The 26,691-nt window shown below is 36.4% G+C and overlaps 2 protein-coding genes across 2 annotated transcripts in view; one reads left to right on the forward strand and one right to left on the reverse strand.

Moving 5' to 3' along the window:
• Positions 1-744: 744 nt before the first annotated feature.
• Positions 745-15,243, reverse strand: pnp6 (purine nucleoside phosphorylase 6; the record flags this gene model as incomplete). The annotated part of the gene is made up of 7 exons (XM_079252065.1): positions 745-941; positions 4,521-4,711; positions 4,802-4,977; positions 8,285-8,388; positions 9,445-9,614; positions 14,625-14,873; positions 15,209-15,243. 7 exons carry the CDS (start codon positions 15,241-15,243, stop codon positions 745-747), a joined length of 1,122 nt encoding a protein of 373 aa, XP_079108191.1.
• A 7,787-nt stretch (positions 15,244-23,030) lies between these two features.
• hydin (HYDIN axonemal central pair apparatus protein) overlaps positions 23,031-26,691 on the forward strand; it is a gene marked incomplete at both ends in the record, with an annotated part of 105,642 nt that continues 101,981 nt past the window's right edge. Inside the window, 4 exons of the mRNA XM_079252078.1 lie at positions 23,031-23,156; positions 24,275-24,394; positions 24,838-24,972; positions 26,332-26,531. Coding sequence (XP_079108204.1) covers positions 23,031-23,156; positions 24,275-24,394; positions 24,838-24,972; positions 26,332-26,531 — 581 coding nt within the window. The remainder of the gene's footprint in view (positions 23,157-24,274; positions 24,395-24,837; positions 24,973-26,331; positions 26,532-26,691) is intronic.

Raw genomic sequence — 26,691 nt, forward strand, 5'->3', positions numbered from 1 at the left:
AAATAAGATAATTTATTACATATTCCATCACTCATAAACTAATATTTAGTTGAACAACCCTTTAATGTTTCCGCTCCAGTCAGGTGTTTTCTGTTCCTCTCAGTCAGACTTCTGCACCTGTTGACAGGTATTTTGTCCCACTGTTCAACAGAAAAGTCTCTAATTTGTCCCGGACCAATTTGTTTGTTTGTTTGTTTTTTTCTTTCTTCAACTCAGTTAAATGAAAAACAGTGTCTTATATTACTAAATTATATTTTTGCAAATTTTTAGTTTTTGTTCCTTTTTTAAGTCTCCAGTTATTTGAGTGACTGTTGTAAATTCAGCCTTTTCTTTAATGAAAGGGGATGAATACATATGAGCACAACTGTACTTAAACGTCTTACTGGCTCAAATAATTACCATTATTAATTACCAGTCCAAAGATTAAGACAGTGTTAAGTTAAAGTACCAAAATCAAAATATCTTTGTGCTTCAAGTTTTTTTTTTTTTTTTTTTTTAGTCTAGCTAGTTCTGCTGTATGAGCACTAAACCTGCAACACTCTCCATCCATTATAAATATTAAATCCTGACATTCATCACATTTTCCTCTAGAAGCTCTGTTTCTCATTGCTTTTTACTTATTTTCCTAAACAACCTGTACCATCAACATGAACCCCTCACCATCTGCACATTCCTTTCATCAGAGAAATCACAGTAGGACTGGAAAGCTTTCATTTTCATACAAACACATCTAAGATGTGGTTACTACAGCTTAGTGACGAAGTGACTGACAAGCCTCTGAAGGTCCTGGGTCCGGCGCTCGGTGGTCCTCAGCACTTCCTCATGGTTCGCCTTCTCATTGCTCTCATAATCTGTCACAACCTTGTTGGTGATAAGGGACAAACCCAAGACACGGATGCCACAGTGACGAGCCACCACCACCTCTGGGACCGTGCTCATACCTGGACAGAAGAAACAAGGTTGGAATTTATGTTTAATGATTTGTTTTCATGTGCAATTACTCATCAGGGATGTAAAGACTGATAATATTATATACATAATATCTTTTTTTAACCAGGAAAATGATCCATTGAGATAAAAAATCTCTTTTACAGGGATGTTTTTGTATGTATTTATTGTTGGTCCATTATATTATTGGTTCTTGGTGTTTTTATTCTTATATTACTGATGGTAAAGCCTGAAGATAAGTTCTCAAGGCGTTCCTTCCCTCCCTGCTCTTTATGTAATTCAGTGTTTCTTAAGCATTATGAGTGGTGGTAAATACACTAAAAATGAAACCAAAACTATATTTGGCTACAAGTAACATCCACTAAGTAACATATTGTTTTAACACTGCTATTTAATTACATGTGGGATGATAACGGAGCATGTATCCATTTTCCCAAAATGAGTAATGATGTAGATTAAAAAAACCATTACATGTGGATTGCATGTGGAGGAAGCAATCATTGTTCATGAACTCCAGTAAATAGAGACGTAGATACAACTTAACAACTGGAACTCAATCAGGCCAAACCCAGTGACATTAAACGATGTTGACAAACAATGACTAAAATCTGACACTGTTTAAAAAGACTGGGTGGATAACCAAACATGTCATTGGCCCCAAATCAATATGAAAACCTTCAGAGACAAATTAAAGGCTGTGTGTGGCAGCAGCCCAGTGGAACAAAAGCAAACAGGATGTGTGATGGTTACTGATGTGCACCAAAGGTCAAAGCATTGACTGGATGTTAGAAGCATTACTTATTATTTACAGTTACATGCAAAATGATTCAACTCCCACTGCAAAGAAAGTTTACTGGCTTCTCTAACATGTTATCGTTCTTCTGATTTGTCTAAATTAGAGGAACAGAAAGTTAGAGCTAAAGAATAATACATGACTGGTAAAAAAATACACATTTCTTGTTTAGATGAATTATCTATTAAGGTGTGGAGCAGGGATGCTCGATTATGACCAAAATTATAATCACGATTATTTTGACTGAAATTGAGATCTGGATTATTTAACACGATTATCCGGTATTTTTAAACAACGCTGCGTGTCGTGGTGTTCTCGACGGTTAAGAGGCGATAAATAACATTGGCAACATTCGTGATGTTATCTAAGACACGAGGAAGAAGCACTGAACGGTCTTATTGAGGTGGGCCGGAATGATTTCCTTGATGTCCGTGTTACAGCGAAGTGGTCATAACGTCATATTATAACCAACTGTCATATTATAACCGTCTAATGCACAGGCTGCAGTGCGTTTCTCTCATCCACCTGTTAAAAGACAGCTGATCTGAACCAGCTGATTAACGCGTTGCTATGGTAACGCCCCGTAACCGAGGGATTTTACAGTGTTTAACTCGCCGAACTATGTATAGGAAAATAATGCAGCCAGTTGTCACTGACAATGGTATAAACTATGTTTAGGTGAACTTCCACAACCTACTGCAGTTATTCTACATGGACCTGCAGCCGGAGCCGACTGAGACTGGCCGCCTGGGAGTGCTTTAGGACGGGAGAGGCTCCCGCTGCTCCTTCCTTACAGTAACTGCAGAACAATATGTGCCTTCAAGTCAGTCGCCAAAACACCAGAAAAGTCTCTAATAACTCCAGTAAAAGCTGCTAGATTTGTCGCTTTTAACAAAAAAAGTCTCCAGATTTAGTGAGAAAGTCTCCAAGTTGGCAACAGTGTCTGAATGAAAGCAAAGCGGCTGTGGGAGGAGTTTACAGCACAGCGCTGCAATGCCAGAGACGCTCAATTAGCAGCTGGAGACAGCAGGAGAGGAAACTGCAGAGAGAAAAATAATCACACCCTTTTATTTTTATCATCGTTGAAAACCCAGATCGTAGTTGAGATTAAAATCCGATTAATTGCCCAGACCTAGTGTGGAGTTGTTTTAAAGTTGACCTACAGCACAGGTAAATGGATGAATGAAGCCATGATGACAACTGGGAAACAATAATCTCATTACTTCTACAGGTCAGGGATCCTCAACCCAGGTCCTTGCAGGCCGGTGTTCTGCAGGTTTTCCGAGTGTCCCTGCTGGAACACACCTGACTCAGAATTAAACAACTCTGGCAAAATATGATAAATACACACGGATTTGATAAATACACACTGATTTGAATCAGGTGTGCTGCAGCAGAGACAGTCAGGCCTTTTCCAAAAACAGCAGTGACAAAAAGAAGATATTTTTCTCTGATTTTGTCTGTCATCCACACAAAAACACAGATTTAAGCATTCAGAAATGATTCTTTAAAAAACCTCCAACCAAAGTGAAGATGTGTGAATACTCCGTTTGCACATCTGCTTGTGGACATACATCACACACCAGAGGATTAGGTTTTAAAAAATACCATGACATCACATGCTTTGCCTCTGTTTCCAACAGCACGGATGTCCTCAGATTTTGTCAGTGTTATGCATCATCCAGATGCTTTGTGTTTGTTTTTACACTGCCGTCCGTACCGCTCCACATAGACGGCCGAAGACGAAGGAAGAGATGAAGGAACGTTATTTTCCGCCACCTGACCACATCACGTTCGAGACAGGTTTAGTGTTTTGTGGAAGTGACGTCGTGAGACGGAAGATTATTCTGATTAGGATTAGTGATGGTAATGGTGTCGAACGGTTTAATATGCTTCTGAATGTGCTTAACAACACTGTTATGCAGATAGATGAGGATGGATGTGTTTTGAAAATCTAGGTTTTAATTGGCCGGAGCGGAAAGATGTTCGGTTTTGCAAAAACCCGGCTACGTTCGGACAAGACCTTAGAAACCTGCAGAACACCGGCCCTGGAGGAGCTGGACTGAGGATCCCCGCCAGACGTATTCCTCACTGGTTTCAAATCTAAATCCCAATGGCCATGTTCACATCTTATTTACACTATCGCTCAGAGGGACAGTCTACTTCCTCAAGACGTTACAACCTCATTTTATGGTCTGTAATGTTTCCTCAGTGGACTTTTAATGTTGAGGTGTCTGCAGCAGCCCAGTGTAAATGACAAAGGCTTATCCCGCATATTAATTTATAGCAGTGGACAAGCAGGCTCCTTGGAGCTATGAGGCAGGTGTCCGCTGGAAGGAATTAATGAGTATGCTGCATCTAATGAGATTCAGGTATTCACCATGACCATGGTATAAACATATGATGAAGGTTATTTATGTCTGAACCGCACCTTCTGAAGAGAAAAGTCCAGATTAGCCCATACATGGTTCGCCTATGTTCGGATATGAAAATAAGGTTGGAGTTTTCACGGTTTGGGAAATAAACTTTTTAAGTTACAGCTTGTGGAGTTACTTAGAAGTGTGAATAGTTTAAACTCTTGCAGAACTATTGAGCTATATTGAGGAACTACTGAGCTCCTCAGTCTGTGTGTCCTGTCAAATCAAGGATGCTGTGATATAAAACACTTTTGCACCTTCAGACAAGTGATAAAAAACTATTGATGCTTTTCTAATCTGTTTCTGAAACTGGTATTTCCTACAGTTTTTATACTAACTGACTGTGGCTGAGTAGTACTAACCCACAGCGTCAGCTCCGAGTGTCTGCAGGACTTTACACTCTGCGATGGTCTCATATGTCGGTCCAGCCAGCATGCAGTAAATGCCCTCCTGCAGGAAGTTGTCGCAGCCCTGCTCCTCTGCTGTCTGCTTGGCCAGGGCTCTCAGCTCTCGGTCATACGCATCAGACATGCACGGGAAACGCACTCCAAACCTGCAGCAACATTACATGCATGAATGGGCCTCACAGTGTTGTACATAATGCATATTCAGGCTTACATAGCGAAAGGGATTTGTGTCGTACCTCTCATCGTTGTGCCCACAGAGAGGGTTTTGCCCTGCAAAGCCTGGCATGTTGATGTGATCCTTAATGAGCATGATGTCTCCCACACTATAAGTACCATTGAGCCCTCCTGCTGCATTTGTCACAATCAGAGTTTCCACACCTAACAGGAAGAAGACTCGCACTGGGTATGTCACCTGGAGAGACAAACACGATATGCAGAAGAGACGAGTGTTGTGCTTTTATTGTTTTCCCAGTACAAGATGGAGATAACAAAGGAAAACATCCCAGAAGAATTTGATGTTTTATGCAACATTGACTGTAGTATTTTTTTTTTATTATTATTGTTTATTTTGTACAAATCTTGGGAGGGTTTTAGCTTTACAGAGCAGCTGCTGGCCTATAAATGATAGTTTCTCCTTTTTACCGAAGTTACATTTATCATTTTCATGTTTTTCTAAAGACTGAACTAAAGTGTGGTGTCAGAGTAAACATACTTTGTATATTAAAGAACTCTAAGATCTTGATAAGGTCATTGTTGTCACTTTCTAGTGTTGTCCTGTTGGATATAAGCTTTACATTTTACAAGGGCAAAGTGATGCAGCTTAAGTTGTGGCTTTTTAGGGGATAAAATGTTATTATCAGGACTGTCAGTGGTTAAACTGTGGAGTAGAGTTGTTAATGCTGAGTTGACCTTATTGAATTGTTTTTTCAGAAAGCTCCCAGATGACACCGCCTGCCTGCACGAAGGTTTCACTCACAAACCCACTGGGACCTGATGAAACACGAGAGTGGACTTGTTTGTCTATTTACGAGGCGTCTCCAGTCTAAGGCTTATTTATGATGATTTCTCCCTCCATAAGGTGACAAACAAGAAAACTAAAACATTAAAAACAGCACTTAGAATAGATCATTTAGAAGTAAAGCAATGTTAGCTGCAAAAGGGCATGCACTAAATGCTAACATCAGAATACTAAATTTATGCTAATCAAGTTTTGATTTACATTTAACAAACTACATGACAAGAGACTGAAATGATAGTGGTGTAAGAAACCAGCAAAACCCACATTTACCTGTGTCAATCAGATCCATCACTTCTCAGCAAAGCTTTAGGACATACATATTCAGATACTTACAAACAACTTGCTCTCACTTCTGATATTGTTCTATTCTTCTCAACTATTTTACTTTGAGTTATGCTGTGCAATGAAACAATTATGATTGTTATTTAAATGTGTATGTGTTTGCATATACTCTACTTTTCTGGTAAATGTATTTTATTTTGCTTGTACGGAGGGTTGGGTTTATAGGGGTGATAAGAGAGCTTTTGTCTGCTGTGAATGCTGTGGTTATGTCTGAGTAAGGATTGTATTATTATCTGTATGTCTGTCTGTGTTGAGGACCCCCTCGAAAACGAGATGTATCATCTCAAGGCGCAATCCTCTAAATAAACTTCAAATATAAAGTGTTGTGGAGCTAAGTGACTTGATTTTGTCGGCATTGATGGTGCATTTCAATAAAAATTAAGCGTGTTGCTAAATGCATGTTTATCAACACATCTATTCATTTAGTTTATTTATTTTGAATTGCATAAAATTGGCCAAAATCTCACAAATTTTGTTTTTTATTTGTGCAGTTTATAACATAAACTTCTGTTGAACCCGGTAAAGAAAATCCGTTTTACTGGGAGCACAACTCTGGCATTACAACTCCAACAAAAATCACCGTAGCTGTGAAGATGGAGCACGTTTTTCTCTTTTGCTCACAACTACAAGGAACTTGGTGAAAAAACATAAAAGTCTTTAACAGATGGTACAGTACAGAAAGGGGAACAAACATGTCATGTATGGTGATGAAAGTGAACTAAAGCAATAGTAAACAGTGACTGGAATACAACAGGAATACTGTTCTCCTGCCCTTACTTTATGCATGAACCTGCATTTTATGATTCTGTGGAATCATGTGATCGTTCTGCTTGGGGATGTCACATCACAGCTGGTAATAAAATAAAACCAAAATGCAATCTCCAGAGGTCAATGGCCAGTCCCACGTAGACATAATGACACACCAGGTGACTTCCACACTGTCTCTGATCGTTTAACCCTGTCAATCGTTTGCTAAAATAATCATTCATCTTCTTTTATGCAATGATTGAAACGTCACCAACAGTGTCTGACAAAGTCCAGTTAAAAAGCAATTACTTTTTGAAAGCATATTTATATAAGCACGAGTTACAAATTCTTGAAACAATTCACAACCAAGTCAGCTTTTCGACACAGCCAGGGTTTAAATATTAGGTCACATCTGCAAAGCCTGGGAATGTTTCCTCAATGTTACTGACAAGACAAAGTTTAAGCTGCCAGACTCAGTTCAGTTGTCCTTATCAGACTGAAATAAGTCTTACAAGAACCATCAAATTATTCTGTGCTATTACGTACATCTATTCATTTTTATTAAAGATGAAAAAGTAAAATTTAAGTAAAATAGTTTAAGTATGTATTTGCTTTGATTTAAACAAAATTGTTTCATAAGGTATCATCCCTGACTCATATAGTTTTATCTAGATAGGTATATGTAACTAAGGGGAAAAAATATGTGCACATTAAGCTGTGGAGTGACTTTGTGGAACAAGCTGGATGAAGAGTTAAAGCAAAGCATAAACATAAATATATTCAAAAAGAGGAACAAAAATTTCATTTGGAAAGAGTACATGGATGAGGGATAAAAAATGAAAAAAAAAAAAAGATATAAGGAATATTATAAGGAATATTATAAGCAAATGTAATAATTTGTAGATTATGACATAATCTGTTAAGGCTGTAAGGCTGTAAGGATATGTATGTATGTAGTATATCTGTGTAGATGGGTTTATATGAATGGAGGTATATGTGTTTAAGTGTAAATATATGAATGTACAGATAGTAAATTGAATCAGTATGTTGTGACGTGCAGCGACTAGATGGGGTGGGAATACCAAATAAGTGTACACTCCTTTTTCAAACTCCTTTTACCTTACAAATTTATTTAATTATCAAATTGATGAGGAATTATTAACATTGTTATTAATAATAATATTTGTGATTATTATTATTTTCTTGATTAGTATGTATATGTATGTATATACGTATGTGTATGTACATATGTATGTATAGGTATGTATGTATATTATTCTCTTCTTATTTTCTTTCATTTGTTCAAAATAAACTTACTGAATAACTAACTAGTAATAAAAACACCAACGACAGCAACATGGCCTTTTAAACAGTGAAACAACTGTGTTCAGTGTCAGAGGGCAAATGTTAGCAAGTTAATCCACTAAATTTCAAAGCTGAACTTTAACACCATGGAAATTAACGTTTCTCTGACAATATTAAAACTATTTTTCACAGCCAACAGTGCAGACATTCATTTCTCATTTGGTACAGCCAGTTAGTTGTCATGGTAACCTTATGAGTAAAAAAAAAATGTTCTAAAAACAGGTAATATTCGTCTCACAGTGTTTACCATGTGTATGTTGTGACCCTCGTAGAAGTGGAAGCGCCCTTGCATGCAGACACACTCGCAGCCCTGCAGTCTCCCAAACACCAGCCGACCTGCATGGCCCTGCACTGCACAGCAATGAACAATGTGAGTAGCTGCAAGCACGCGTAGTCGCAGTGTTAAAGCAGGAGCAGTTTGTCTCACTTCCAAGCTTGTGAAACTCTCAGAACTGCCAACTTCTCTGCCGCTATATATGAGGTTGAACCTTTTATCACAAGACCTCTAAGTGAACTGAACAAATTAAATCAAATTCCCCCTCATGAGACCAGATTTGTGAGTGCAATCTAGCATTTTGCCATGGGGCTGAATCACAGTTTGCACGAGATCTATGAAGAGTTTGAGACTCTCTAAAATGAGGGGTTTGCATGTGACATGGTTTGCAGCATGGAGAGTTTGGAGAGAAAGCAGAACCGCAACAAAAGAAATCTGACTGCCACACAAATAAACGCTATTTGAGAGCAAATTTATGAAAATGTTAATGCTGTCGGGAAAACGACACAAACTTGGGATGAAGTAAAAAGACAAACAAATGAAAGGTGAACAAAAGAAAAATCAGCATGCAAAAAACATCTGTAAATAAAACAGGTGGGGTGTAGGGTGTCACTTTAAAAAGAAACAAAACATAAATAAATACGACACATGTTCTTGTTTCTAATATTGGCCTCATTTATTTTAACAAAGAATTTCCTAAACTGACCACCGAAAAGCCAGCCGTCTAAAAACTCCGCAGCTCGCAACCTGGAGAACAGAAGACTGTTTTTTCAAAATAAAACACTCGTGCATTGACTGACATATTTTCCACACAGGCGCAATCATTTGCTCCTGTTACTCTGGGAAATCCAGCTACTGTAAAAAGCAAACTTGTTTTGTCTGACTTAATGACTGCCGAGTGTGTAGAAACCTAAAAACCGTGACCATCCGGTGACACATGGCGTTTAGGACTCGGACAGCACATCTGGGGATCCCAGCTGTGACATGCAATATCTGTCTTTTTGTTATACTTAACTCCTCTCCAAATTAACTAAAATGGTTTCATTTAAAGTTATTCAAAATGTGTGTCAGGTCATTCTTGTTATTTACACACAAACATTCAAGTTTCACAATAAATGCAGGACACGACTTACCAGTGCTGAGGGGGAAACGTGGAATATCCTTATACTGGAACACCTTCTTGTCCTCCAGCAGTTCAGCCAAACCGCCCAGGCCCGATCCACAGATGATTGCTACTTTAGGACGCTTTTCAGTCTGGGCCAACAACCAGTCTGCCGTCTCCTTGTACTCTTCATAAGTGTACCTGAAATGATGAAAAACATTTCAAAAACATTGTGACATTAAGAAAACAAAAAAAAAAAAAATTGAACTTCATGAATAATTGAGGTTTATCTTCTGATTTGTAAGTCATAGGATGATGCTACTGTTAGTGTGTACACTGTGAAGGTTTAATGTGTGCTAAACAGCAGAAGTAATCACCGCAACATCTTATCAGACATTAACATATCTGATGCTTTATGAATAAGCAAAATGAATAAGTGAATGCAGTCTCTATACTCCAGCTGTACCATGTAACTGAATAAAATTAAATATCCTCGATTTTCATTTTAAGTTTCAGTATTTAATACTGTGACAGAAAATCTGTGTTTCTGACTGGTTTTGATGGTACAGGGACATTTATTGTGTACATTCCTGGATCCATTGTCGTATTCACACCATTTTATCCAGGATGCTGCGCTTTTTTACAGCAACATTTCATTTTATGACACCACATGCCAGAAACCGAATATCATTGCAGTGGGATTTTTAAAGCCATATTGTGGCTGATTCTTTTTTTTAAAAATGCAGGAGGGCGTCATCCTTTTAATGCCGTATGTATTATATTTCATACATCCAGTTTCTGAGAAATTTTGTATCATTTTATGGTAAAAACTTGGCTCAAAACCCTTTTGTACACAACCTGATTGTTGTCTTCTGCACCTGGCGGACATGATGATCCAGTAATGCTTTGCAATAATTTTAGATTATTAAATGATAATAAACAGTAAATATACTAAAATATTTTTGTTAATTATTTTTCACATATTATTAAAGGGCCAAATAAAGATTTCAGGTTATAAAAATGAGGATTTTCTCCCCCCATTTTTTCTTGCATTAAACTTTATTGGGTTAAAAGAGGAAATGAGGAAAAGAAGGAGAGATGACAGAAGAGATAAAACTGTCAACATCAGACTGACTTTTACCAGCTGAAGAGCGTTCAGAGTACAGGTAGGATGCAACAAGGATGTCATCATTATGTGGTACGTCATTCAGAATATGCAATAATTCACTCGGCTGCATTTAAAGACACTTTCCTCAGTGACATTCTCCCTGTTGATGATTCATTCTGCATCCACCTTGCTTCCTACTTGTATTCTGAACTCTTTCCAGCCTGAAATTACTGTCTTATCTCGACTCTTGTCTTACTGTTTGCTCCCTCCAGGTCTCTCTTTCTTTTCCTCTCTCCCTCTGATAACGACTTCTTGGATTATTTTGCTGAATCAGCCATGGTGCACGTTCAAAATAGCCGGTGCATTTATATTCACTTGCTAGAGTGTGACGTGTTGTGTAAAGTGAAACTGAGCTGGAATGACACAGGGGACCAGAGAGGATAAAGTAGTAGGCTTATAGTTTGGTTTCTTGGCCTCGGGACACTGCTGGGCAGCAGAAATGCATACATTAGATCAGTATACCATCACACACGGTGGAATGTAGAGTTTTAAGGTTGCATGTTTCTTCAAGGATGTGAACCCTATAATGATATTGGTTTGATTTGACTTCCCTTTAGGTGCTGCGGTGAATGACGTCTGAAATAGTCTGTAACTAGTCATAAATCTGCCTGGAAACCTTAATGTTGCCTCAGTGCCTGCAGCTTTGTTGTTCAGACAGGCTGCAGACTTCATCACCGATCTGAGGAAGGAACGAGCCTGGTGACTTTTAAGCCATTTCAGAGCTGTCATCCAAAAGTTTTTTTTAAAAAAAAACTCTGTTTTTAACCAGGCATTAAAATAAGCTTAGTCTCTAATAAACCACAACATATGAGACAAAATCCATGAGACAAAAATAATTCATGTTTTTTAATGAATGCACCTTTAAACCACAATATGTACATGAAAGCTGTATGTTTTAAGGGAAAGCTTAATGTCCATTATATAGTGTGTATAGTGTGTACATTGCATTCCTTTATGAAGTTTATAGTTGTATATGAGTTTCCTTTGTACCTTAATACTTTATAATTTCATATCTTAGTTGTTTCTGTGATCTGTTGTGTCTGCTGTGACACTGAGCAGCCAACTGGCTAAAATTCCTGTGAGATATTAAAAGTATCTAATCTAATCTAATGTAACCTAATCTTGACTGTAAGTGTAGGTAATTCTACAAAAGCAGATGTTTTTGCAGTTCTACTGTTATAGAGCAGTTAGGGGTATAATAACATAACGCCAAGGAGGAAAGTCATCAGGATTTATCCTGCAGAAGCAATTCTTACAGCACATAGATGCTATAAAGTCATTTCTAAACTATTCAGAATCCATTCAGCTGTGGGAAATTTTATTCACAATGAGACTAGATTTCAATGCAAAGCATTAGTTTCATTAAACAGATCGTTTTTATGCATTTGGCTTTTATGGACAAGTAAATGTTAAAGTGGAAATGTTTTCTTGGGATCATGGTTAATTGAGTTGAATTGATTGTCTGCAAAGCGCATTGATGCTATACAAATGAAGAACTTCTGTGAAATAAAACCATCTCAGGACTTTTGTTTGACTGAAACAGGGCCTTATCTTCTCTTTTTTATTTTCATTTCATTTCTTTTAAATGTTTGATTTAAGCCAGTCTTTACAGGCAGTTTTTATGAGGAATCCTGTCAAATGAAAACAACTTTGTCTGAAACAAACTGAAATATATCAAGTATATATAAAAAACTATCTAACAAAAATATTACGTGAAGTGGAAACTATTTCTTCCAGTGTTCATCCCCCCCCCCCCCCCCCCCCCCCCCCACCCGCAGTCAATCAAAATTTTATCTATATAGCACCTTTCATACTAAAGCAGTGCAAAGTGCTTTCTGACAAAGTTAAAAACAAACAAACAAACAATTATTGTCAACATTTAAAAACAAGTGTTCAAATACCAAACGTATGTCATGCGACTCACTCAAAATCATGTCTCACCCCCACCCCCCAAACCTCAGAGGGTGGAGGGGAGGGGGACATCCAATCATATTTTCATGCCCACTTAAACGGTAAACAAGTAAATTGGACACAAATCAACTAACACTGGGAGCACTGAAAAACAAAAGAAATAAAAAAGTTAAAAAGAGATCAAATAAACATTAAATAAATAAAAATAAATAAATAAATAAATAAGAAATTCAATAGAAATACAAAAAAAAAAAAGACTGTAAATATGCCTTTTATAAGAAACACCTCTAACAAAAAGACTTGATTAAAAAAGACAGGTATTGAGTGAGTTTTAAAAACCTCAACAGTTTTAGCTGCCATCAGATCCTCTGACAGACGCTTCCACAGATGTGGAGCATGAAAACTAAAAGAGGACTCACCGTAAGTCTTTATGAAAATGGGTTGAGTTTATATAAGTCACCTATTAAAGGACCCAGGGGGTCTCGGGGGCTTGTAGTAGGTGAGAAGGCCCAAGACATTTAATAGTCTAAAAACCAGTAAAAGAACCAAAACATCGACCCTGAAGCAGCCTGGAATGCAGAGACTTCAGGATGGAGATGATGTGGGCTGTCTGTCTGGTCCCCCTCAGCAGACGTGCTGCAGAGTTCTGCAGCAGATCAAGTTTTCATCGGGAGACCAGAAAGAAGAGCACGGCAATAGGCAGTCCTACAGGAGATGAAATAGTGGATCAAAGTCTCTGCATCAGCTTGAGAAAGAAACGGGTTCAACTCTGGGATGTTTTTTTAAATGGTAGAAGTCTTTGTGACATCTTGATTCTTTCTATTTATGTCCTGGTCTTTCTAGTCTCAGCATTAAAATGTTTACTTTCTGTTTCCCAGGGCTGTATTTCTACAGCTGGTAGAAGTGTTGCCTACAAACCCCACACAGACACTTTAACTTGATAAGTGTCATTCCTGGGAATGAATGACAGGAATTTAGATCATTTGTGAACATCCTTTTGAAATCAGTAATGTATAAACCCATAAACCTGAAAGATGAAAACATCAGCAGTTCCGTGCAACCTTAGCTATAAAACCCCCTCTATAACAGAGAATGAAAGTAAATGTAAAACTATTTGCAGTAACTTAATGTAATTGTATTTTTAGGCAGCAGTTTAAATCTGCAAAAATGAAAAAGCAAAATCTTGTTTGATGGCATTTAAAATTTTAGTTTCTAATCTGAGCAAACAAAATACTAAGTTTCAGATAAACTAAACACTTCAACCCAACATTTATTCCAGTTTTCACCTCTTCCAGCATTATTGCCTTTCCCCCTAATTCTAGTTGAATCATTGTAATTAATTGCTTTTTAACTTGAAATTTTAAATTGAATTTTTTTTATTTAGATACTACGACAGAAGTGACAGGCCCTTATAAGACTGCTTCAAAGTTGTGGAAATCTTGGATCAATCAGTTAAGCAAACTTTATTTATGAAGGGCTTTTCCAACATAAACTATGGGACTCAAAGCGCGTCACACTTTAAAATCAGACATAAAGTAAACACACAGACAGACACATTATATAAAAAGATACCTCCAACCCCCCTTTTTAGATACATCTAAATGAGAGGGGTACGTGCAGATAAGAACTGAAGGTGGGAAATACATCTGTAGGCTTATTTCTTCTCATTTATTTATTTATTTTTTTTTGCTTAATTTGAACCTATATTACTTTATTGATGTCAACAACTCCCACGTGCATTTAAGGAAGAGTATTATAGCCATTGAATAAAAAAACAATAATAATTTTGTGAATTCTGATTTTAATCTCAGAATTCTGAGTAGCCATACACATAAGCAGCAAATCTGACTATTGTAAAGTGAGGCTTCCACGCTCCACACAGTTCAATGGAAACACCTGCAGATCGCCACTGTTTTTGGTCAAAACTGACAAATGTTGCTTTCATTTTAGGAAAGAATGGAATGGAAGTACAGCTACTGAAAACATTTAGGCGTTAAACTTGTAGTTTTAACTTGTAGTCAAACTTCTGAGATTAAAGTCTGTAAATTCTGTGAAAAAAGTCAGAATTTGTTTTTATTCAGTGGCCCTAACACGCTTCCGTGTGCGTTTGATGCGCGTTCGCGTCATCTTACGTAACCGCATGGAGGAAGTGGGCGCGTGAGGCTCCTCGCGGGGCCAGCTGGGGGGAGCTGTCCGTGGTACTGTGGAAACCTGCTTTGAATGATCGGAGCACAATGGTTTCCGGGACGCATTCCAGACAGTTTTTGACAAACACACCTCGACAAACGAATCCAGCCAGACCCGGCTGTTGTTCAGCTTCGTGGTTCTGGAGCTGAAACAAGCTCAACTCGCCTGGTAAGGGAGTAGCAATGGAAACTGGCCTGTTAATTACAGGGATGGAGGAAACGTCTTTACTATGATACCACCTGTAACCTAGGCTACACAACATCTTTACTATGAGCACATACCACCTGTAACCTACAAGCTGACGTCAGAGACGGAAGGAAAGCCTTCACAACCTTTTATAATCCTTAGAATAAACATTTTCTCTCCGTCGTCTGAAGACAGATTTTAATCTTTATTCAGCAAATATCACAAATGACCTTTAAGTACCACATATGATGCTTAGTATAAAGTTAACCACGACGCCCCTTTGACAGAACCAAGACCCCCCCCCCCCCCCCCCCCCCCCACCACCACCAACATCCAGTCTGACCTGCACTGGTTGGAGGACGAGGCAGCCGTTTCCATGGCGGATGATCTGCTGATGAGACGCTGTTTGTGAGGTTTTTCACAGGCCCTGTCCGTACCGGGTTCACGGTGATTCCTAAGCGGATGATGGACGCTGTGCTGAGGCGAACAGAACCGCGGAGGTCGTGCTACGTGCTGACGTCACGGCACGCAGAGCCGATGGGCGGGGCTTACGCAGACTGCTGGTCTCTTTGAAGAATAATCCAATTTTCTAGCAGGCTGGGCAGCTCGCTGGTCCGTTCACTGGAAGAGACAGGTCTGGGAACTGGGAGGGATCAAACAGAGAGAATTCACAGGGACTGAATATCTGCTGTATGAGTAGCCAACAAATGAAGATACTCATGAACATTTAAATAAATGCCACACAAAAGTCTCTAGGTTTACTCTATCACCAACATCCCAGAAAGCTGTGCACTCATGCCTCTGCAAATAGTTGTCCTGCCCCCTCCGTTTTTTGTCTTTCACACAGTCCACAATTGAAAGTGCTGACTCACAGGAAGAGAACAAACAAACAAAAGACAAACATAACAAACATGTATAAAACACACAATGTACTAAACTTAATTAGTATCAGAAATGAAACATTTCCCCTTTATATAACAAATCCTAAATAAGTAATACTGAAAAGTTTCCAATTAGTTAAAGGTCCATGCAACATGCTGAAGTAGTTATTCACTATTTCATTCATAAATGTGGCTGAAAAAATGGTAAAAGTAGACCGATGGTGACCGAGTGAAGGTGTCTAATAATAATAGTTTAGTCTGTCTGCACATCAGGGTCTCCAAATTAATATAATGTGCACAACATAAGTTAAAAAGTGTCATGGAGGTTTAAGGAGAATTGTTGGGTTTGTTTCTTTACAGATTAAGCCAGAAAATTCTGCCCTGTCATTGTGCTCACTGGACATTCAAAACCCTTTTTTTTGGTTCCATTTAGCCTCACGACGACCCTCTTGAACTCTTACACAACTCAGTTTGAATGAATGCAAGCCTTGGTCAGTTGGTACATGAAAGCATGAAATGAAATATGCAATTTATGCTTTTAACATTGGCCGGATTTACTTATCTGATAAAAGTTTTGTTGAATAATTAAATGTTGAGTCATTATTGTACTTAACAAGGATGTAGATTTTCAGGGTTTGTTGTAGATACTTTATCACAACGAGTAAAAGAGGCAAAGACAAAATACTTCCATAAACTGGCATTTGAGTTTTGAAACAGTCACATTTGTTTCTTGTTATACAATTAAGAAACAAGGACGAAGTTCAAATCTGGAAAGTACATTCAAAATGATGAAAAGTCTCCATCAAAAGTGGCATTTATCAAGGAGATGCTTTGAGCTCTTCCTTTTCCTTTAGTATATATTCTCAAAAAACATGGAAAAACTGAAACTAAGACACAGACCTGAACTCTGACAGCTTTATTCGGCCCACAGCAATTAGTGCACAGAAACTTATCACATTAAACACCTATTGTAAAAATACTGCACACAATGGCTCTGGGATCTAATAGTCAACTCGTATTGAATGCATGCAATGTAATTTGCCATTATTATAATAATTTACACATCAACACATCTGCAGGCTGCATGCAAATTGCGGTAGATAACCAAAGGGTTAAACATGCGCTCAACTCACAGAGCAGAACAGAACAACCAGGATGGGAAATATGCAAAGTCACCCACCTAGTGGGCCAATCCCAAAGCTGTTACAGAACATTGTAGGAAAAAGTGCTCTGAAAACCAAAACAGCTTCTGAAAAGCTTCCAGCAGAGGAAAAGAAGCTTAAATATTTTTGTTGCACCGCAGTCCTATCAAATGCACGCTGCTATTGTGCACAATCCCAACCTTTGGGAAGCAGTGCAGGTGGAAAGAAATTATGTTTATAATATCACAACAGTCCACACACTATGAGGCTGAATATTTAAAACTCCCAGCCAGGGCAGTGGAGACCTACAGCAGCTTTGCCCCCAGAGCTGCAGGTGTGGTGCGCTGGCATTTTATTCTACTGAAACTCGTATTTGACTTTACAGATCAGTGGAAGTAAACTTTGCCCTTTAAATCAACTCATCACTGTAATCGATCAACTGCAGTGTAAAATCATTCCACTGTCAGAAATATGGAAACCCAGATGTCGTAGACTCGGAGTGTCCAAAGTTAGTCCTCGAAGGCCTTTACATGGATCCAAAGCCAATGAAGTTCTGCAAAATGACTCATTATTTGAGTCTGGTGTGTTGAAACAGGGATAGATCCAAAACCTGCAGGATTGTGCCCCTTGAGGACTAGAGCTGGACACCCTGAGTAAAGCTCATTTTATAGAAGAACAGTAGGTGTTGATGAGCTGCAGGGATCTTCAACCTGGGAGTTCTAGTTTTAAAGGTGTGTTGGGGCCACAGCAGATTAGGACTGAGAAAATAAAAGGAAAACAGGTGGTGCGCTGCGGATGATTGAATGAAAAAAGTATTCATTATATATATATACACACACACATACAGTTGTGCTCATATTTATTCATACCCTATATATTAAAAAAGGAAAAAAACAGCTGCCTGCAAAACAAGCTGAAACTGACGAAAGTAATAATAAATAAAATTTTTTGTGAAAATCATCACATTGTTTTCTAATTCTGGTTCAATAGAAATATTCTTTTTTAAAAAGCTAATAAATAAGATAATTTATTACATAATACATCATTCATAAACTAATATTTTGTTGAACAATCCTTTAAATTTTCCGCAACAGTCAGTTGTTTTCTGTTCCTCTCAGTCAGACTTCTGCACCTGTTGACAGGTATTTTGTCCCACTGGTCAACAGAAAAGTGTTCTCATTTGTCCAGGACCAATTTGTTTGTTTGTTTTCTTTCTTCAACTCAATTGAATGAAAAAAAAACCCAGCGTCTTATATTACTCAATTGTATTTTGTAGTTGTTGTTCCCTTTTTAAGTCTCCAGTTATTTGAGTGACTGTTGTAAATTCAGCCTTTTCTTTAATGAAAGAGGATGAATACATATGAGCACAACTGTACATCACTTTTGAAAAGATCTGCTAAATTACCATACAGTAATAATCGTAAAAATCACATTTAAAAATCTCTACATGAATAACTGCTTGACTTTAACTGCTAAACAGAAAAAAACAAAAAAACAAAAAAAAAAAAACCCCATTAGTAATTAACATTATAATAAAGCTTTTAATAAACCTTTTCCTTTCACATACGGTCTATGCTTCTCACATGTAGGTAGCTTTGCAAGCGTCTGTCAAATTAACAAATGAATGAATGTCGCAAAGAATAGAATAGAATAGAATAGATATAGGAGGAATACCTGACAACAGAGCCTCTCTCTTTTTTTTTTTTTTTTTTTTTTTTAAATTTAAATATATTCATTCATTCGTTTATATATATTCAGGGTCGCGGGGAAGCGACCCTGAATATATATAAACATATATTCTTGCAATAATCCAGCACCGTGATCTTTACCTCAACTATTTTTCTTTTTTCTTTCCTTCCATTTCTAAGCGGTGCTGCTGCTAGCCAATTAGAAAGCAGCTTCTTGGGGGAGAGTTGTTGCCATGACTACAAGCCACAACGAAAAAGAACTGCAAGCTTGCCCCAGTGCTTCTTGACAACAGAGTTTATGAAGACAGTGGTAAGAAATTATTAAACACAAGCTCTACAGAATTTAAACGAATGTATAAATAACTTATTTCATCTTAGCTTTTATTGACACAGAACAGTTACACAATTTACATTTATACGGGACGTTTTGAAACTTCGACAGGAAGTTTTTACAACAACTATTAAATAAAAATGTAACCCACCTTCCCTGTGCTGCTTGTTCCTCACTGGTATATTAGTTCTGTATAATATGTACCGGTTGAAACTGAATAATGAACAAAAACAAACAAACAAAACGTCGTAACATGAATACTTGAGGTTCTTGGATGTTTATTTTAGAGGATAACTGACGTTAATAATAAACTATGCTAACGGAAATTAACAGTCAAGTTGTGCCCAATAAGCCTCTTTATGAACCATTAATTCCATTAATCCCAGTCAGGTGTGTTGATCAGAAAATATCTAAAACCTGCAGGCCAGTGGTCCGCCCGAGGACTTGTTATCTTTTCTTTTGACTAGATTAAAATCCAAATTTTATTGTTGGATATATTTTTGTGGTCCCTAAAGGGACCATAAGAATACAAAGTAATTATTTCAAGGAAATTTAAGTCACACACAGGAAAAGGACAAATTCTCACACATGTGCTTTCCTCCTGCTGATATCAAAGTGAATGTACTTATCCTGAGATTACTATTATTCTAACCACAGTTGTGCTCATGTGTATTCCCTTCATGTATTTGTGTGTATTTATTTTCCTCATGTATTTCCCTTTGGGGATTAATAAAGTATTTTTCATTTCATTTCATTATTCATACCCTTTCATTAAAGAAAAGGCTGAATTTACAACAGTCACTCAAATGAGTGGAGACTTAAAAAAGGAACAATAACTAAAAATTTGCAAAAATATAATTTAGTAATATAAGACACTGTTTTTTCATTTAATTGAGTTGAAGAAAGAAAAAAAAACAAATGGAAAAAAAAAGGATTGTTCAACAAAATATTAGTTTATGAGTGATGTAATATGTAATAAATTATATTATTTGTTTGCTTTTTAAAAAATATTTCTATTGAACCAGAATTAGAAAACATTGTAATGATTTTCATAAAATTTTTATTTATTGTTTTATTCAGTTTCAGCTTATTTTACAAGCAGCTGTTTTTTCCCCTTCTTTAATGAAAGGGTATGAATAAATATGAGCACAACTGTATTTAGTTTCATAAAACTATTTTGTATTTTTCTTACCACCAAACTTTGTATAATTTATATAATAATTTCTGCTCCGATTAGATCTGAATGAAACAGTTTGTCTGTCATCAGGACACTTCAGCCAAACAGTTCAAGTATCATCATGTCACTTTTAGGATATATCTTGCTTATTCAGATGTTCAAATTATACAGCTAAGACAGGAGCAAACTTGTACACATTAAAAATAATTAATTTTCATTCACAACAGAATTGGATTGGTGTAACACCACAGCTACTAAAACCTCAAGGTTCATCCAAGGAAGATGGCATTTACAAAGATATAATTTTTCTAGTACCAGGTTAGTAATAAAATGTCTATTTAATTACCATTTACTTGTATATCTTAACAAGTTCTTCCCTTTGTGGTCTTTTTGCAGATAATTTTCCTTCAACACAATCAGAATGAGAGCCAGTCAGGTTCACAAGACTGCTCTGCTTTGCAGAAATAAACTTGTAGTGAAGGAAGAAAAACACAGAAGGGTAAGTTAATTGTATCATTTCGCCTTTTTTCTGAGAGCAACATTTTATTACTTCTGATTGAACTTATTGAAAGGTTAAAACAATATAACAACATGTACATTTTTATATAAAGGGTTCTGCAGATGTTGGAACCAGGATTTCCTTATTTTGGACATTGTCCCATGGTTTTTAAGAACTTTCTTTAAATGACAGATTGCCAGCGTAATTACTTTGGGTTCTTATAGGGAATAAAAATCAATATTTTACCGCAGTGTTTAGTTGCACTGAACTCCACTTAGCTATTTTAGGCGTATGCTCTCAAGCTCAACTACAGTTCTATGAGATCATTAAATTGGATATTAATCTTTAGAGTTGATTAGACTGTATGGAGTTATTGTTTGATGATAATAAAACAATAATTTTTTTTTATTACTCAAAAAAGCTTGCTGAGTTTATGAACTGCAGAATGTAAAACGCTACTGCACTCATTAATCAGCATGAAAACCTGAATTTAATGTTAGCCTCCTGTGTTTTCTGCAGGTAAATGTAGCAGTGCAGCATTGGATTCAATGACATTAAATTGAGATTCAATGTGATTTTCTATTCGAACACAGTTTAAATAAATTTATGTAATATGAAAATAATAAGACTAATTAATTTGAATTACTTAGATTAATTGATTGGACTGAAGTGGAATATGACTGGATTACAATTGTATAATATCGGCTGGTATTTAATCTGACTGTAATAAAATTGTTACTTGAAGTCAATACATTTTGTTATTTCTACGGTGACTAGTTGTAAATATCTCTAAATTTATTTAAAATTGTTTTGTTGTGAATTGGTGCAATAGTATATAAGTAAACTGGATCGAACTGAATATGTACAACAATATTTGCAGTTCTGTAAGCTTCTGAGTGCACTTCTCCATTATACCACTTGAAGTCAGCATTTAAAGACCAGCAACATAATTTCATTACTTAGTTCTGCAGTGGGTTGCTGTACTCATAGGTATGATTTAGCATGTAAAATCTCTTGTTTTATTAGTAGGTTATCAAAACTAGCTTTATTTATCTTAAATAGAGAGTACACGCCTAAACAAACATATACAGAGAAAAAGAGGAACCAAAAACAAACAAAAATTGAACTGAATGGTGCATATCTGGTTTACTTTAAAATAAAAGTCCCTTAAATGTGGTCAGCTTTACAGAAAATTTATTGTTAGAAACTGCTCTCTTTTCATTTGATTAAGTGCTATGTGAAAATTCCCTCTAATTGGATGCCTCTAAATCATCTGTATGTATGCAACAGTTTCCAAAAAAAAAAGGCCTAAGATCAACAATAAATCGTACATTGGTTTCTACATAAGTAATGGCTTCAGTTTGGACACCTATATGGACATTTTTTGTTTAGTATCTGCCTGCTTATAGTACTTAAAATTACTCAAACAGATCTGTTTACTCTAAGTAATATATATAATATAGGTTATTATGAGTGGTTGAAGTTGAATGGTTATTATTATAATCATAGGTTATTATGAGTATGCACACAAGCGTAAGCTTTCTAAATACTGCGCATGTATTATCTCTGGCTACCTTGTTAATTTAGATGTTTAGGTAAAATCCTTTCCTGACTCATCCTTTAAATTGGCTCAGTGCAGTTGGATGTTTCTTTCTCTCTAGCACAGCCCTGGTCCTCAAGGACTGGTGTCCTGCAGGTTTTCCAAGTGTTCCTGCTGGAACACAACTGACTCACATTCAGACAAGCTCTGCCCATGTCTGCTAAATGCACATGCACATTTGAATCAGGCATGTTGCAGCTGGGACACTTGGAAAACCTGCAGGACACTGGTCCTCAAGGACCAGGATTGGGGATCCCTGCTCTAGTAAACAAATAAAAAGGTGTCCGTGGATTTTGTAGAGTATATATTAACTCGATACCAGTGTTTTTCAACCTTTTTTAAGCCAAGGCACACTTTTTTTCACTGACAACTCACCACAAACAAAAATGTTTTTTTGTTTGTTTATTTTTTTTAAAAAGCCCATATTAATATAGTCATCTTGTCAAAGTGTCTTGAATAGAAATAAGATAAACACAAGAAAACCTGGGCCTTTTTGGATGTACATAAAGCTGCTTTTTAGACCAATCAGGTGAATTTGGATAATTTCTCAAGGCCCACCTGATAATCTCTCACGGCAATCTAGTGTTCCATGGCACAGTGGTTGAAAAACATTGCTCTATACAACAGGAACGTTTTATGAATACAATTAAATCAACTCATGTATATGTTCCTAATAGTGCTGTCTGTAAACTGTCACATCTGTAAACTATCAAGCTTTGGCTCATTATCTTGTACACCATTTCAGCCATCAGTAGTGACCGTCTGTACCTCATCATGGAAGTTTAAGATTTAAAGAGAGTAAAGGGGTAATTGTTGCATAAAGATGTGTGTGTTTGTTTGATTGCAGATGACTCCATCCATTTTCACCCAAGAGATGCTCCAGTCTACAGATGAACGTCTCAATAATACCATCGAGGTGCACCTGCCTCGTATCCTGGAGCAACTCCACACAAGCAACGCTGCACATCACAAAGTAAAGACTAGAAAGTGTTACAATTGTTAAGAAACTTTGACGGGGTGGCCCAGTCAGAATAAATACAATAACTTAACATTATACAAAAAAAAAACCATATATCTATATATCTATATCTACATCTATCTATCTATCTATCTATCTATCTATCTATCTATCTATCTATCTATCTATCTATCTATCTATCTATCTATCTATCTATCTATCTATCTATCTATCTATCTATCTATCTATCCATCTATCCATCTATCTATCCATCTATCTATCTATCTATATCTATATCTATATATATTAGATAAATATGTGTATGTATATATATATATATATATATATATATATATATATATATATATATATATATATATATGTGTGTGTGTGTGTGTGTGTGTGTGTGTGTGTGTGTGTGTGTGTGTGTGGCTATACCAGGTAGAATTATGACCTGGTAGATGCGTGAAATTCTGATTCTTCATTAATAGAAAAAGCTGAATGTAATACGTTTCTCATTATTTAATCTTTGATTTTGTGACTCTCCTGAATGCAGATTGTGTGCTGTTTCCTAAGGTCATCTACACCATACCAAAGTTTGGTACCTCTTAAGTCAGCAAGTACTGTTTGATAGGTAGAGGGCAAACAATGTGACTCAATGCTCATTACTATTAGGGACAGAGTTTAAACGGAGGTTTGCAGCAGAAAAGTTCCTTTAAAAGTTCATGAAATGTCTTTGAAGTGAAGAAATGCCTCCTCATCACATTTAATAAGAATAATTTCTGCATCTCACCTTGGACACTGTTTTTATTGACTTTTTGGAAATGCAAATGTGAAAGTGACCAAACTCCAGTCCAAGTGACCTCAGGTGTTCAGTGGGATAGGGGATTTATATAAATCCTCAGGCCTACAGTATAAAACACAGTTTAATGTTTTGTCTTACACTAATATAATGAAATAAGATATATCAAAATAATCTGATTTAGTTTTGACAAGATGTATTACATCCTATATAGTTATGTTGCAAAGTCCAAAGAACTATAAAAAATGAAAAATATATATTTTAAAAAATGTATATACTAAGAAAACTATATTTAGATAAGAATCATAACTACATGTGTGTTTTCTGGCAGTTGTCATCTGTAAAAATGGACCAGCCACTTTTTCAGCCCTACCCATCTGAGCTGATCTTCCAGAACTATCTTCCCTCCCAGACCTACAAGTTATCTCTGCTTCTTTTTAACAATGACAAGGTGAGTCAAAGATAAGAGTCATTAATGTAATGAATTTATACTATTCTAAACAGCACTGCTGAACATGGTGATGACCTGACCGGGGTCACCAGTGTCATAACTGAATAAGATAAACCAGACTGAAGAAATGAATGGATGGAGGACTGATGGATGCTGAGTATTTTAAGCAAAACTACCAATGGAACAGTAGACGAAAGCATCACAGTTTTTTTCACATCCTTCTGACATTAGCAAAAAAAAAGTAATAATAATTCCGAGTTATGGTTTTTGGGTTGTTTGTAAGGAGTAGAGAACGATTGGTAAAGGTCTCGGTAGACTGGAGACCTGTACAAGATACCATCAAGGAGTAATGAGTAAATCATCACTTGTTGGTGTTTGTGGCACCACTGTTTGATGTCTTCTGTATTTCATTTTCTGTATTTTTTTTTTTTTTTTTTTTCCAGGTTTCACAGCAAGTTAAGCTTGAACAGCAGGATTCAGAGCAGTTTCATGTGGTGGGTCCAGAGGAGGCCGTTAGCAAGGTGGCACCAGGAATGTTTACCACTTTTACAGTAATTTTCACACCACAGGAAAACAAGGTATTGCTCCAAAAATATGCAAACACAAAGTTAGAGTTGGATGGTACAATAAAGAATCATGATTTTATACTTCTTGGAGGATGACCTAAAATTCAGATAAGATAAGATTTTTAATTATCATAATGGTCTATCAAAACATATGCTACAAAGTTTTTATATAATTACTTTTTTTTTTACAGACTCTGAGCTTGATTTGGTGGTACAATTTATCCAAAGTGGTGAATGACGTATGGATTTACGAGTTTACATGTAGAATTCACATTCCTAGGGGTTCAAATTTAATCTGATTAAAAAAAGGCTTCATCGAAAGTTGTGGGGCAAATTTTTGTCAAGAATAGATTGAAAAGGTTTAGTTACTGTACATCCCAGAACATTCAGTCAAAAGAACTTCTACTGAAAGTGAAATACAATATCTTTGAGCTGCAGGAACAAAACAATTCTGTCAGAAATCAAATTTATCTAAAGTGGCACACTTTGAGACAAATACATCGAAATGTTATGAATGTCATTATCCAAGTCCACCATGGTGCAGGTACAAAAAGTACAAAAAACCTAAGAATAAAAAGCCCAGATAAGACTAAAAAAAAAAAAAAAAAAAAAAAAAAGACATATTAAAAGTCCAGAACAGCTGTAGATAGGCAGTATTTGTACAGATTACATGAAATGTACTGGTTAGAGTCAGTAAAATGTTGCAAAGCCGATTGGATGTTGCTGCACAGTACAAATAGAAATGACAATATTATTATTATTATTATTATTATTATTATTATTATTATTATTATTATTATTATTATTATTATCATTATTATTATTATTAATAATAATAATAATAACAACAACAACAACAACAACAACAACAATAATAATAATAATAATAATATCATATACTAATTAGCTATGCTAATGCTTTATTCGATTTCCCTTATTTTACTGCTAATTAACTAATGATAGCATATTCATGGTCAATGAATTAAACTATCTAAACTAAAGTGTCTCATGTTATCATAAAAACAAGAAAACTGAATAAAATACCATTCCTTTTACATACTAGTGTACAAATATAATCATTGTTAGCCTGTTAGAAAAGTGGGTTTAACTTTTACTTACTGGTGTGTGTCCCTGTTAACTGGTGTCACTGTTAAGTAACTTAGCTTAGTAAAGTCTCAGAGCCACTGGCTTCTTGTTGAAACATACTGTGATAGACGCTTTGCTAAAGGTGCATATGTGTTTCTTTAGAAATAAACATTTAAAAAATCCGTCTTTTCTTTTGCTCTGACAAACAGATAACACAGATCAGTTATGTTTTATGAGTTTGGTTATTTGCAGACATTTTTTTAAGAACATTTTTCTTCTATTCAGGACTACAACCATAGACTGGTTTGTGTGACAGAGAGGGAACGGTTTGAGATCCCAATCTATGCCATTGGCCCACGTGCCATTCTTGACTTTCGAGATGAGATTTCTCTACCCGTCTGTGCTGTGAAATCCTCCACACAGAAAACTCATCTTGTCCGCAACATAGGGAACTGCAAGGCTAAGTTCAAGTTACATACAGAGAGGTAAGGATGTGTTGATCCCAACTGTCTTATATGTAACACACACAGCAGCATTAATCAATAAAGTTGTGACATGGCAGTCACTCAGAATCAGATTAACAGGGAAAGGTTTTTAGTAGAAATTGTTTAACTAAACTTTAACTACTTAAAACAAAGTTTTAGT

The sequence above is a fragment of the Telmatherina bonti genome, assembly GCF_933228915.1.
Source record: "Telmatherina bonti genome assembly, chromosome: 2".
NCBI lineage: Eukaryota > Metazoa > Chordata > Actinopteri > Atheriniformes > Telmatherinidae > Telmatherina > Telmatherina bonti.